This window comes from Lipotes vexillifer, unplaced genomic scaffold (genome assembly GCF_000442215.2).
Source record: "Lipotes vexillifer unplaced genomic scaffold, Lipotes_vexillifer_v1.1 scaffold1629, whole genome shotgun sequence".
NCBI classification, from domain to species: Eukaryota; Metazoa; Chordata; class Mammalia; order Artiodactyla; family Lipotidae; genus Lipotes; species Lipotes vexillifer.
Genome location: NW_006790230.1, coordinates 77,582 through 91,387, shown reverse-complemented (window position 1 = coordinate 91,387; position 13,806 = coordinate 77,582). Strand labels below are relative to the sequence as shown.

Sequence of the window (13,806 nt, the reverse complement as noted above, 5' to 3'; positions counted from 1 at the left end):
GGGCAGGGATAAAGACACAGACATAAAGAATGGACTTGTGGACATGGGGAGGGGTAAGGGTAAGCTGGGACGAAGTGAGAGAGTGGCATTGACATATACACACTACCAAATGTAAAATAGATAGCTAGTGGGAAGCAGCTGCATAGCACAGGGAGATCAGCTTGGTGTGTTTTTTTTTTTTCCCTTCAGGAATCCTGCAGTCACTTGAATCTCTGGGGTTGATAAGGGGCTGTTCTTCCCCACTTAGGGCTGCCTCTCTTCCTTTACTGGGATAGCTTAGATTTTTTTTCCTGTAGCTAGATTCCCTGCCAGAGGTGATGGCCCCAAAGTTTGATAACTACATCAACTATTAGATCATGAATGATTCTATAGGACTGTACTGGAAATCCCATGTAGAGCCTTTGTACTGCAGGTGTTCTCACTAGTTTATCCTGGACTATAGGGGCATGCAAAAGCACATTTGCATGGTGCTTCATGCTTAGAAGGTCCCTGTACTTAGTTTAGTGCTTTGCTGTTGCCATCTTGAAATCCTCATTAATTTTTGAACAGGGGCTCCTCATTTTCACTTTTTACTGAGTCCTATAAATTTTGTAGCTTATTCAGACTACAACAATGGTAATCATTCAGTTATTTTTCTGACTCTTACTAATTCACAATTAGCTGTTTGATGCAGTCCTGGAAATAAGTCTAAACCAAGGCCTGACCTGGAAGGGGAAAGCCTTCAACTGAGACCCATATGAGCAAATCTATTGCACCAGAGCATCAGGGACAGTACTAACCAGACTAGCAGGCTTTACCTCCAGAGTTATGGGGTTGGTGGGTGGGAAGGACACAGGGAAAGTCTGGCTGTTGTGTATTATTTCTGTCACTATCATAGAATTTCAGGCTTTTATTCCCCTCCCAGTAAAAGGCCTATTGTCCTACACTTACCCTTTCCTACATGTTCTCCATGTTCACCTGTACGTGCATAGCTTTTAGCAATGCCTGAGTAGGTGCCAGCCCACTAGAGGAACTAATTGTGCTAATAGACCTTCTGCCTCAATAGCACAGTCCCCAAATGCCCTACTATACAGCTCATTTTCCAATGAATGCTATGAGAGTAAAACCAGCATTCCCATTTATCAGGTGTTTCCCACTTATTTCCTCTTACCTACCTTCTTTAATATTATCTTCCATATCAATGAAGTGCATTAAACATGTCCTTATTTATATTGTATATAGTAGTATATAATTGAAGACCTTCAGTGAATACAATAAAATCAATTTATACTGAAAAATACTGAGACCAAATTCATTTTTCTCAAATATTGTTTATTTGCCTTCTTACACTTGCATTTTGACCACTCCAATAGACAGTCTTAACTTCTTGATGAAATTTGAATTTTTATAGAGAACTTTTGTGTCAGATAATATACAGCCAGGTATGAATATGAAAAAGGATCTTTATCACCTTTTGTGATAAAACAATGAATAAATAAAATTATTTAATTTAATACTGATTCACAATCTTTCAGACACCTCTTCATGTTTATATGTAGTCAAACTATCCCTTCTAAAACTCTTAAAATTATTTGTATGAGTTCATGATCACACATGATAAATTTAAAAATTGAGAAACATCCTTTACTTTTGTTGTTGATGTTTTTTAAAACCCTGTTCTAGGTCTGCTAGAATTTCTTTTCCTGCTTAAGACACAAATGGTGATACTCAAAATCAGACTGACAGTTATCACAGTGCCAACCACTAACACCACCAAAGTAGAAATGCTGAGTCCGGACTTAGGGGGATTTTTATCAGGATTAGGATCTGGATGAATGTCATCAGGTATGTCATCTGCTTGAGGCACAAACAAAGCTGCTTGTGCAATGTTAGATACCCTTGATGTCAAATTGCTTTTATCCACACTTTGAATGGCAATGAATATGTGGGTTGCATTTTCTTCTGAGATATTTCCTGGTTTGAATGTAAAGTTTTCCTTGGAGTTGACCTCTTTTGGTAACAGATCAGTAGTGTTTACTTGCAGCGCATCATCAAAATTATCCCTTAGATCCAGAATACTTCCGCTTATTCTTATGATATACTTTTGAACTAAGAAAAAAAAAGTTACATATAGTTTAGAAACTAGAGCATACCATATTAAATTTCTTTTTATTCATTCTCCTCAAAGATGTCATTTAGTCATGCCAAGTTTATACTCATATCCAAAGCCTTATTTATTTTTCCATAAAAGCTGAATTCTGATTTTTAAACTCTGCCAAATGCTACCTTCTTTATGAAAAGTGATAACAGGTTAAAATGTGTCACATTTGATGATTCAAAACATGAGACTATAAAATTAATACTTTGCTGAGCGATTAATTATTAATTGTTTTCCTCTCACACAACCTTACACCCTTGCTTTTGCAACAAGCAACTTTCACTTAATCAACACTGCATGACACTTCGTCCTTACCCTTTCCAACATCAAAATCATCTCCTGGTGCTGTCCATGTTAGACTGATCTCATCCTCATCTGATGTGGCCTTCAGGTCTGTGATTCGACTTGGTGGGAAGACGTCAGGCAAGGAGGGAAGATTTGGAACGTTTGAAACCACAAATGCACCTCCAGATGCTGTTCTGGTGAAACTCTCCAAGTTTGTCTGAGTGTTCTCATCAATTTCAGGTCTTGGCGGATTCCCTTTAATGTTCCCTGCATTAAAAATTCCTGGTATTTAATGGGCAAATCTGCACTAATATTTTCAGAACTCAACAAATTGTATTTCCTATCCCACATCTTTCCCTTTTTTTCCCCATATACACAGTTACATTTTACTAATTTTGGTGACAAAGTCATAAGCATGCAGTTGGTGGAAGAATTCTTTCATTAGTATCCTGACCAGAGTATTGTAGGGTAGAACTGGATAAATAAATGGCTTTGGCATTAAGGCTGCCAAATATGGGAATATTGTTATATAATTCAACATATGCCTTAAAAAAAAAAGGAAATTCTTTATTTCTCAAATTATCTTCAAGATTGGAATAAACCTGGGGAAATTACTACTGGTTCCCTCCCAACCACTTGTGCCAGGTTCCTTACTTCCTCCCTGTTGCAAGTGTTAGGGAATAATACTTCGAGTTATATTCCAATTGCCAACAGAAAGCCCCTAAAAGTCACAAGCGACAAAACAAAGGAAAGCTAACAAAAATGCATTTTTAATCCTTATCATCACCTTCCTCTACACATTTTTCCTTTTGACTCAGTAAAAACTTTCCAAATAAATGTTTACTCACATATCTTTTAACAGTGTATGTAATCGGAAGGATAAATTCTACCACTGGTCTGTACTTAGGTACATAACCTATTAGCCTGTTTGCTTCATCCTGAACTGAAAATGTGGCATATTATTGTTGATATAGGTACGATGCTCCAAACTAATATAGTAATGGGTGACATTTGTCAAGATGCCAGACACTGTACCAAACCTTACGTTAATTTGGAGGCACACTGTAGTATGACTGAGAACTTCATTTCAGAAATGGGAAAAGCTATACTCTGAAGTTGTAAAATATTTGCAGCCTTAATCATATCAACTCACAATCATTCAAGCCGTCACTGGGTTTCAGTGACGGCTTGAATAATATTATGAGGTACTCACCATCCACTACCCAGCCTGGTATATATGCAGCTCTATTCAGTGGATACCGTAAGTTTCGCATGACAGCATTTTCTCCTCCATGAGCCCGTACTTTCAAGCTATATCTGCCATTTTCTTTATAAGTTGTAAAATATCTGGAGTAGACTCCATCATTCTTAAAAGAATCAGCACCTTATTATAGAAGTGAAAGAATAAATTACTATTGTAAAGAAAAAGAGAAATTTATGCATTTTCTAAACCAAGCATATGGCCTTTATAAGCATATTGCCTTGGTTGGGCTCCCTATTCTGTGATTGACCCCTTGGGGAATATTTCCATTTTGCTCTGCCAACTAGTATCATGTTGAATTGATATCCTTGTGTTACTTTGTGTGTGTGTGTGTGTGTGTGTATACACACGAGGATCCCCACTAAAGAAAAATTGTCTTTGCATAAGATTTAATTATCACTCCAGTCACCTCCAAATTACCTATTTTGACTTATCTTCAAACACTCCTTTTTATTTTTATTTTATTTTTTATGTCAAGATTTCCTTAGCTAATTTATTAATTTTAAAAGATTTTTTTTACATCTTTATTGGAGTATAATTGCTTTACAATGTTGTGTTAGTTTCCGTTTTATAAAAAAGTGAATCAGCTATATGAATACGTATATCCCCATATCCCTTCCCTCTTGTGCCTCCCTCCCACCCTCCCTATCCCACCCCTCTAGGTGGTCACAAAGCACCGAGTTGATCTCCCTGTGCTATGCAACTGCTTCCCACTAGCTATCTATTTTACATTTGGTAGTGTATTTATGTCCATGCTACTCTCTCACTTTATCCCAGCTTACCCTTCCCCCTGCCTGTACCCTCAAGTCCATTATCTACATCTGCATCTTTATTCCTGTCCTGCCCCTAGGTTTTTCAGAACCATTTTTTTCCTTTAGATTCCATATATATATGTGTTAGCATACGGTATTTGTTTTTCTCTTTCATACTTCACTCTGTATGACAGACTCTAGGTCCATCCACCTCACTACAAATAACCCAATTTTGTTTTTTATGGCTGAGTAATATTCCATTGTATATATGTGCCACATCTTCTTTATCCATTCATCTGTCGATGGACACTTAGGTTGCTTCCATGTCCTGGCTATTGTAAATAGTGCTGCAAAGAATGTTGGGGTGCATGTGTCCTTTTGAATTATGGTTTTCTCAGGGTATATGCCCAGTAGTGGGATTGCTGGGTCATGTGGTAGTTCTATTTTTAGTTTTTTAAGGAACCCCCATACTGTTCTCCATAGTGGCTGTATCAATTTACATTCCCACCAACAGTGCAAGAGGGTTCTCTTTTCTCCACACTCTCTCCAGCATTTATTGTTTGTAGATTTTTGTGTGTGTGTGTGTGATATGCGGGCCTCTCACTGCTGTGGCCTCTCCTGTTGCAGAGCACAGGCTCCAGACGCGCAGGCCCAGCGGCCACGGACCATGAGCCCAGCTGCCCCACGGCACGTGGGATCCTCCCGGACCGGGGCACGAACCTGCGGCTCCTGCATCGGCAGGCGGACTCTCAACCACTGCGCCACCTGGGAAGTCCTGTTTGTAGATTTTTTGATGGCCATTGTGACCAGTGTGAGGTGATACCTCATTGTGGTTTTGATTTGCATTTCTCTAACAATTAGTGATGTTGAGTATCCTTTCATGTGTTTGTTGGCAATCTGTATATCTTCTTTGGAGAAATGTCTATTTAGGTCTTCAACCCATTTTTGGATTGGGTTGTTTGGTTTTTTTGATATTGAGTTGCATGAGCTGCTTGTATATTTTGGAGATTAATCCTTTGTCAGTTGCTTCGTTTGCAAATATTTTCTCCCATTCTGAGGGTTAGCTTTTCATCTTGTTTATGGTTTCCTTTGCTGTGCAAAAGCTTTTAAGTTTCAGTAGATCTCATTTGTTTATTTTTGTTTTTATTTCCATTACTCTAGGAGGTGGGTCAAAAAGGATCTTGTTGTGACTTATGTCATAGAGTGTTCTGCCTATGTTTTCCTCTAAGAGTTTTATAGTGTCTGGCCTTACATTTAGGTCTTTAGTACATTTTGAGTTTATTTTTGTATATGGTGTTAGGAAGTATTCTAATTTCATTCTTTATCATGTAGTTGTCCAGCTTTCCTAGCACCACTTATTGAAGAGGCTGTCCTTTCTCCATTGTATATTCTTGCCTTTGTCAAAGATAAGGTGACCATATGTGCATGGGTTTATCTCTAGGCTCTCCTTTTTATTTTTAATCCTTACCTCTTACACTATGATCCATTAACTTTCTGGTCTAACAGTGGAAAATCCATCTATTATTAGAACAAACATTTGGGGGAGCTCAGGAATACTGTATCATAAGGATATTTCTTCATATCACCGGTACTAGAGTTATTTGTTAAATTGCAAACACATTTCTCAGGGAGGTTATGACTCTAGGAGAGAGGTTCTTAAAATGAGGTCCTTGGACCAACAGCATCTGCATTTCTCTGGATCATATTAGGAATGCAAATTTCTTAATTTGCACTCCTAGGGAAGGTTCCAACATTCGTATTCTGTTTTAACAAGCCCTTCAGGTGATTCCCTTTCATGCTGAAGTTTGAGAACCCCTGCTCTAAGTCATTGTTAATCACCAATACCTTCTTAGGTAAAGGCGTCCCAAATTAGTTAAGTAGTCATTGGGTTTCATCTGAGAAATGAAACAAGGTACACGAGTTTTAATGTAGCATGGAAGGGGTTGGGGAAAAGGAAAGAGTCACCGGACAGTTTAGGAAAATATTGTCATATTAGATGAAGACACTGAGGTGAACCAAGGAACAATTTTGCCTCCTAGATTTTTCACAGGGCCAACTCTAGTTGATGGTAGGATTATAAATTGACTGACTTAATCACACTGAAAAGAAGTTGATAGAAAATTCTGACAATTTAGAAGTTTACTGATGCAGTAATTTCTTTACTAAATGATCTGTCAAAAGAAGTTTCAGTTCCCAGAATAATTCAGAGTCTGTGAAAAAGGTCTTTAAGTACCACTCACCCGCATAGACCAAGGAGATAGAGCATGACCAACACTCTATTTTGTTTTCTCCCAGTCAGATCTGGTATCTGATGATGCTCCTGTGATGTTCCCTCCTCTGTTATGGTAGATCTACCTTCCCTTGTGCCTCAGTTCCCAAGAGTATATGTGAACTTTTATCTAGCTGTTGGGAATTACTCTTACCTGTCACCCTCTCCTTGCCAAGGGCCCAAATTCTACTTAATTTCATACTACTGCTTGAGTTTCACTGTCTCTCACCAGCCTTTCTTGATTATATGCCCCTAAGAAACACTTATTAAGAATTCTTGATTCAGTCCTCAGTCTCTCCAATGAGACTTTCCTATCTGTTGGTAAACATTGGTTGTCTAGATGACAAACAATAATGACAGTAAATAAAATTCATTGAGTGTTTACCATGTGTAAGACACTTGCAAATCACTCTGTAGATGTTACCTGGAAAGAATTTCATGCTGGTCCAGCTGTTCATCCAAAATCTGTATCAATTCTTCTATCCCTCTGCCCCACACTGCTGCAGGGACATAACATATCCTGAATTATGAAAATATAGGCTTGTTCAGAGAAACCTGTGAATTACCTGCACCATTATCCAAAAGTTCCAAAACTTCTGTTTTCCCAGTATTTGATTCAATGAAAGCAGTCACATTGGCTCCAAGAATGGGTATATACCCCTGTAGAATTTCTGCATAAACAATCATTGGGCTGGGGAAGCTGTTTGTGTCTTTATTCATTTTAGCATTCACCGTGATTGGAGGCACAGAAGAATTTGCCGCTCGAGAATTTACTGTTATAGTTAATGTCTCTGCGTTTGCTTTTGCTTGAAGACTGTAAGACCAAACACCCACCTAAAAATTCAATGGAAATGGAGTAAGTGCCCAAGAGCAAGTTGTTTTCTGTTTCCATTATCTAACTCTAAAATTGTATAAGTGTGTTGCAGAATAAACAGGGTTTTGAGAATTTGGGGGGTTTTGAGGGTAAAATGATGAGGGTCGAGGCAGTTTGGATAGGACATCCTGACTATTGTAATGCCTGATGTCCAAAATTTATGAAATCTCGGTGAAAATAAGCTTTGGAAAGTTTGCCTTGACCTTATCCTTTGATCTCAAAGTCCACAGATTCTATGATCTGGTAGTACTAAGAAATGGCTCTGTAGCTATCTACACAGCAAGCTGCACAGACTCTTACTACATTGCCTCCTCAAAGTTATTCTTAGCCTACCTAATTTTTTCCCTTCTCTTCCTTCCTCCTAATGTGTAAGTTCTTTCTTTTTCCTATCACCAAAAGTTTCAGGACCATACAGGCATAGAAAGTGCATTCTATTTTATCTTAATTTTGAAATGATACAAGTATTGGCACCCATATTTATGATATTAAACAATGTATTTTCACCTGTAGAATAAATTTGCGAGGAAGTCCAAAAGTTAATTGTTTACCTTTGTAGTTCCTGGAATACTGAGATAGGCCATTTTGGAAGCTTCATCCACTGTGAAATTTCCCACTGAGTTTCCAGTGGGATCCAAGAGAGAAATAACGGGAAGCTGATGGTTCCATGTGATGAGAAAGAATGTGTCCTTTCCCACAGTGCTATCAATTATTACAGTGCCATTCATCCAGTCAATACTGTTGAGTTTTAATCCCTTACTTTCAAGCTGTTTAAATATATCAAAAAATTAATGACTGGAGAAGAGGGTAATTTTATGCTTTTTTACATATTTTAAAATTTCTGCCCTGAGAACAAACTTAAGTATGGCATACCACCTTAGGCTTGTGATCTCTCTGAAAGCTGATTGGGATGTGACTGTTGTCAGTCAGAAAGTGTGGAAATACAGGGACTGAGGACAGCACAGGGTATAATAAAAGCATTAGAGCAGGAGAATGGGGTTTACAGCTGGAGATATGGCCCTGTTATTATTTTCCCAGTTGTCTTGGCAAACACCCACCCTAGGATTTAGCATTAAAGGGTACACCTACCTCTGAGAAGATTAGCTGTGTGTGTGTGTGTGTGTGTGTGTGTGTGTGTGTGTGTTGCCCTCAGTTTACCATTTTCTTGATAACCTAAAATAAAATAATGCTGGTGGCTAGAGTGTTTGAGTAGAGGAGACACAGTAAGTGGTGGAGTTCAAGAGAGAAAATCAGAACTAGCAAATAATGAGACAAACAGGGATATTTTTCTGATGTGAAATCTTGAAATAATTTTTCACACACTATAGAGCATTAACATTGGACAGTAATCATGCCCAACAAGAGTGGAAAGAGGGCAAACTGATGTCTATGAAGTATGAAATCCTGAGGAGAGAAGAAGTGAAAGATAGGACCTTTCTCTAAGAGGGGCTTAAAGGAAAGTTTTTCAAGTCTTTGTGGACAACTCTCAGTCAAGGAGAGCCAACTTTATCCACTGACCAAGAAGGTACTTCCTTCAGATATGTCATTTCAGAGATGATGGGAAATCTCACTTCTACTCCATCACAGTCCTAAACCGCAGATACCTTCACACCAACGCTGATAGAAGGATATGAATTCTACCATTGAAACACGATGGCCATGACAAATATCTTAGTCCTATGTTAAATGGACATGTCTTTGAGTGGATAAAATATTATTGAGTTAAATTTGAATGTAAATAACTTTTTAAGCCTCCCCATCAGGAAAATCTAGGAAAGTTATTAGACCTTGCCTACATAATAGTATTATGGCAAAATAACTAATTAAAGAGAGGGATGCAACCTTTTCTCTGTATTCCAGCTCCACCGTCCAAATCCAAGTTTCCATCCACTCAGATAACATACCTCTACCTTGTTACTATTTTCTCCCAAGATTTACCCATCATGTATGTCAATCCAGATTAACCATTCAAAAATTTGTTTTCTTTTTGTTATTTCTCTATTTAAGAACCTATAGGCATTTCAAATGAGGGAACAAAACTTTACTTCTCCCCCTTTCATACTGTTTAAAAAAGTCCATCCCCCAAACTTTGAGCACCTCCTGCATGCAAATGTCTCATTTGCAGCTGATTTCCCAATTTCTGCTCTTATATTTTAAAGTTATTTTGGTATATTCCACTCTGATATACCATCATCCACACAGAACAAGCATAAAATGATATCCTCAAAATTAGTTCTCTCACCTTGTCAATTTTAGACAATTGTGTCATCATTCTCTGTCAACAAGACTGAAACCCTCAGAAATGAGCTTTATTCTCCTTCAGTTTATTCTTTGTACACTGCCAAGCTAGATATCAGACCTGTTTTTAATTTGGGTTCAGGATGAACTGCAAACCAGATCTCCAAACCAATCTGCAATATTATCTTAACCTTACATCCTATACTTCTGTCCTCATTGTTGGACAATAGAGGAAAATAGGTTTAGATGAATATGTCAAGTTTTAAAGTAGGCAATGAGGTGAATTGGAAGATGGTAGATGGATGACTTGGTATAGAGTGACATGATATAGACCTAGTGGGAATGGATGTGGAGAGAAACAGAATTTTGTAAATTATATTTTGAAGTAAACAGGCTCTGTTAACATTTTTCATGGGGCATGAACAAAGAAGAATCAATTTACTCCAAGTTTTTAAATGTAAGTAACAGAAAATGGTGGTGTTATTGAAACACAGAAGAGAAACAGAGTTGAGGCAAACAAAGAGAAGAGAGGTGAATAACATAAAAAGACAGTGAAAAAAAGTACTTTAAGAGGTAAGAGAAGCCCTAGACTTGTAGATACGCTCTGATTATTCACTCTCTTTCTCCTGACAAATTTATTTCCAAGATATAATCATTCCATTTCCAAACCACATTCTTGAGTTCATTTATCTAAATTAAATATATTTCATAGCAGTGAAGGTTGGGTAAATCTTGGAAGCATGAGGGTTTTTTGTTTGTTTGTTTGTTTTTTTGCGGTACGCGGGCCTCTCACTGTTGTGGCCTCCCCGTTGTGGAGCACAGGCTCTGGACGCGCAGGCCTAGCGGCCATGGCTCATGGGCCCAGCCGCTCCGCGGCATGTGGGGTCTTCCCAGACTGGGGCACGAACCCGTGTCCCCTGCATCAGCAGGCGGACTCTCAACCACTGCGCCACCAGGGAAGCCCATGAGGTTTTTTTAATGCATTCATAGAAAAACGGATGCTATACTATTAGACAAAGGCTATTTTTGGTGGAAAATTTAACAGCATTAGGTTTTGATGTTATCCCTTAACCAAACCCCATGGGAAAAGGAAAAGAAATACGCCTGCTATTTCAATACTTCAACAATTAATTTGGTCATATCTAAAGGATAATTTCTATTTCAGATTGATTTTTTTTAATTAAAATTTTATTTGAGAAAGATATAGAACTCAAAACTTATAACAACCAAATTATTTGTCTTGGTTATGGCTAAATGCAGACATAAAAACCCAAGGACTGGGAACTCTGACCTGAAGAGACTGCTGGGAGGCATCGGTGTTTCCTGATGCAAGGGCCGCGAAAGCATCAATGAGGCCATTGTTCTGGGCTTCATCTGAAGCATAAAAATGTTCTCCTCCTAAGGTGTAAATACATTAACTCGGTTGCTTTCCAGAAAATAAATATTTTAGTGCTTAATTAGATATCGGGTAAACAAAGCCATAGTTTCAGTTTGTATTGTTAAAATAGACCAAAATCAGATAGGTGTAATGCTTAACTCTGAAATGTTAACTTAAAAATGTCATAACTGGGAGGTAAGCTACCTTTAAACCCCACTTATAGAAATCTTCCTGGCTTAAATGCATGAAATAATCAAAGAATATGAAAAATGTTACAGTTTCATGTACTAAAGCTCACAGAGTTTACATAACCTTTTAGGAGAATTATTCACTTTAACTGTCGTTTAAGATACAGTTCTAACAATGTAAGCTTTCAAGTTTTCCAGCCAGAGTGGATCAGAATCAGAAAATTAGAAAAGTTAAAGAGCTTTCATATTGAGATATTCTAACAATAGTTGGCAATGAGGAGATAAAAACATGGTAAACAATAGAGACAAGTCCAAAAAAGGCACTACTTTGGGGGGAATACTTGGGACAGAAATATTTTACAATGGCTGTAAAAGTACTTTGAAATGATGGGAGTTTGTACAATTAAGCATTAAAGAGCAAGTATATGTTTGGTAGCATTAGAGGTCAATTCAATGCAATAATTGATAAATAATAATTGATAAATTCTGTTCTCTACTATGTTTAAGAAGACACTGAAAACATGTAGTCCATTTTCATTATATGTCTCTGTATCTAAGATAATAGCTATTGTATATTTAATCAGAAACCTTGTTATTATATTTATACAGCCTGAGCTATTCCTTAACCTCCAGTCTAGACTCTGGTCTCATGTATTTCCCACTGTCCCTCAATGTGGCTTGCATTGTCATCCCAACATGATTTTTTTTCCCTCATCACTTTTTCTTCCAGAGAAAGCAAACAACTTGATAAATGTCCAGCTCCAATGTCACCTTGTCTCTCATGCCTTCTTTCCCTGACTCTGTTCAACCCTGGGAGAATCAATGGCTCCCTCTGCTCACATGGTGCTTGACTCCTATGTATGTCTCCTGTTATGGAAGAATGTTATCTGATTTTGCTATCTGATTACTAGTTTTATTTGTCTCTCCAGCCAGCATGACTGCGAGCACCTTGAGATCAGGTCTGGTTTAACTCTGGTCCCAGGCTCCTAGCACAGCACCTGCACAGCAGGAGCTTAAGAGAAGTTGTCGAATTGTCAGCCTCTACATTTATGCATTGTTATCAAAGGACTAGAATGTATGTCATATTTTACCTGTTACATTGCTCATCTCTATGACTGCTTTATCGGCATTTGGTCCCAGAGCAATAAAATGAATTATGGCCCCACTTTGCTTCACTTCATCAATACAGGTGCTTGCAGAGTTATCCTCCCCATCAGTCAGCAGCACTATTTCAGATCCATCTATTTGGGAGTAAGTGTTTCCAATTACCTACAAATATAATCAGAGCATTATTACAGGTGTTCCTAGATCAAATGGACATAAAAAATAAAGTGTGCAGAAAAGAGGAGATAGCTTCTTTTTTAAAATCATAGGATCTGCAGTCAACAACTGCTAGGGGAACTTAAACATGACTTTTTATTTTCTGTCCACCTGCTGTAGGGAATGTTTGCTCAGGTGAAGTTTGTGTGGGAGCAGGGGTGTGGAAAATCTTACTTGGGTTAAATGACTATGACATCTCAGTTTGGGGAACTCAGGACAACTAGACACCAAAAATATAATGGCAGAATGTGGCATTAAATATTTTTCTGTTTCCTTTGACCAGCGTGTCCTCTGACAGGCCTTCGGTGTATAAAGTCTGTTGTATATGCAGCTAGATGCATTAAGAGTTTACCTCAACATTTTTTAAAAAGTTAATGACTCCAAATTAGGGAACCCTCAGTATGCTTATAAAGAAAAGATATGGAAAGTTCTAAGCAGGTCAAGGTTAGAGATCTTGTTATATAATTTTGATTTTACCTCTCATAGTCACAAGCACAAAACTAAGCATATTGGTGGTGTAAGAGAATACATGACTTATTGAGATTGTGTTCTATTTGTGGCTTGAACCAACTGAGAGTTTTGAATCTAGACACCTGTAAGAAAGGATAAAGAGAATTTATCCCAGGATAGCAACCGTATTTCATCTTTGACAGCTTTATTGGTAATGGCTTCTTGACACACCATTTTGAGAAATTGAGTCTAGTCCAAGAGGGAAAAAATGACAGGTTATCGGTGGCTTTCATGAACTTGCAGTGGAGGTGTGTGTAGATTTACAAAGGAGGGTTTAGAATGTAGAAATTCTTAATAATGCTGGTGTCAGGGGACAAAGTGACCAGTCTCATTTCAAATTTTGCATGTTTTGAGGCAAAGAATGACTATTATGTACGTTTTATAATATATGTGAAATATAGTGTGATATGCAGGAACCAAACTAAAATATAGGAAATGCGTTGATACATTATAGCACTTATACAGCATCCCCACCACATTCCCCCTACACATTCGAGAACAAATGAAGATTCAGACATTAAGCATAGTTCTCTGTCCTTCACATCTCCCTTTCTTGTATTAATTTATTCACTGTACTGGTTCCTGGGGATTCAGCAG

General features: G+C 37.9%; 1 protein-coding gene across 1 annotated transcript in view; it reads right to left on the bottom strand.

Annotated features, from left to right (window-relative positions):
- Positions 1–1,290: 1,290 nt before the first annotated feature.
- The window catches only part of CLCA4 (chloride channel accessory 4), a 31,545-nt gene continuing 19,029 nt past the window's right edge, over positions 1,291–13,806 (bottom strand). Inside the window, exons 8-14 of the mRNA XM_007463266.1 lie at positions 12,471–12,648; positions 11,105–11,211; positions 8,127–8,342; positions 7,271–7,538; positions 3,636–3,806; positions 2,453–2,689; positions 1,291–2,088 (exon numbers count right to left, since the gene is read on the bottom strand). Coding sequence (XP_007463328.1) covers positions 1,646–2,088; positions 2,453–2,689; positions 3,636–3,806; positions 7,271–7,538; positions 8,127–8,342; positions 11,105–11,211; positions 12,471–12,648 — 1,620 coding nt within the window. The 3' untranslated portion in view covers positions 1,291–1,645. The remainder of the gene's footprint in view (positions 2,089–2,452; positions 2,690–3,635; positions 3,807–7,270; positions 7,539–8,126; positions 8,343–11,104; positions 11,212–12,470; positions 12,649–13,806) is intronic.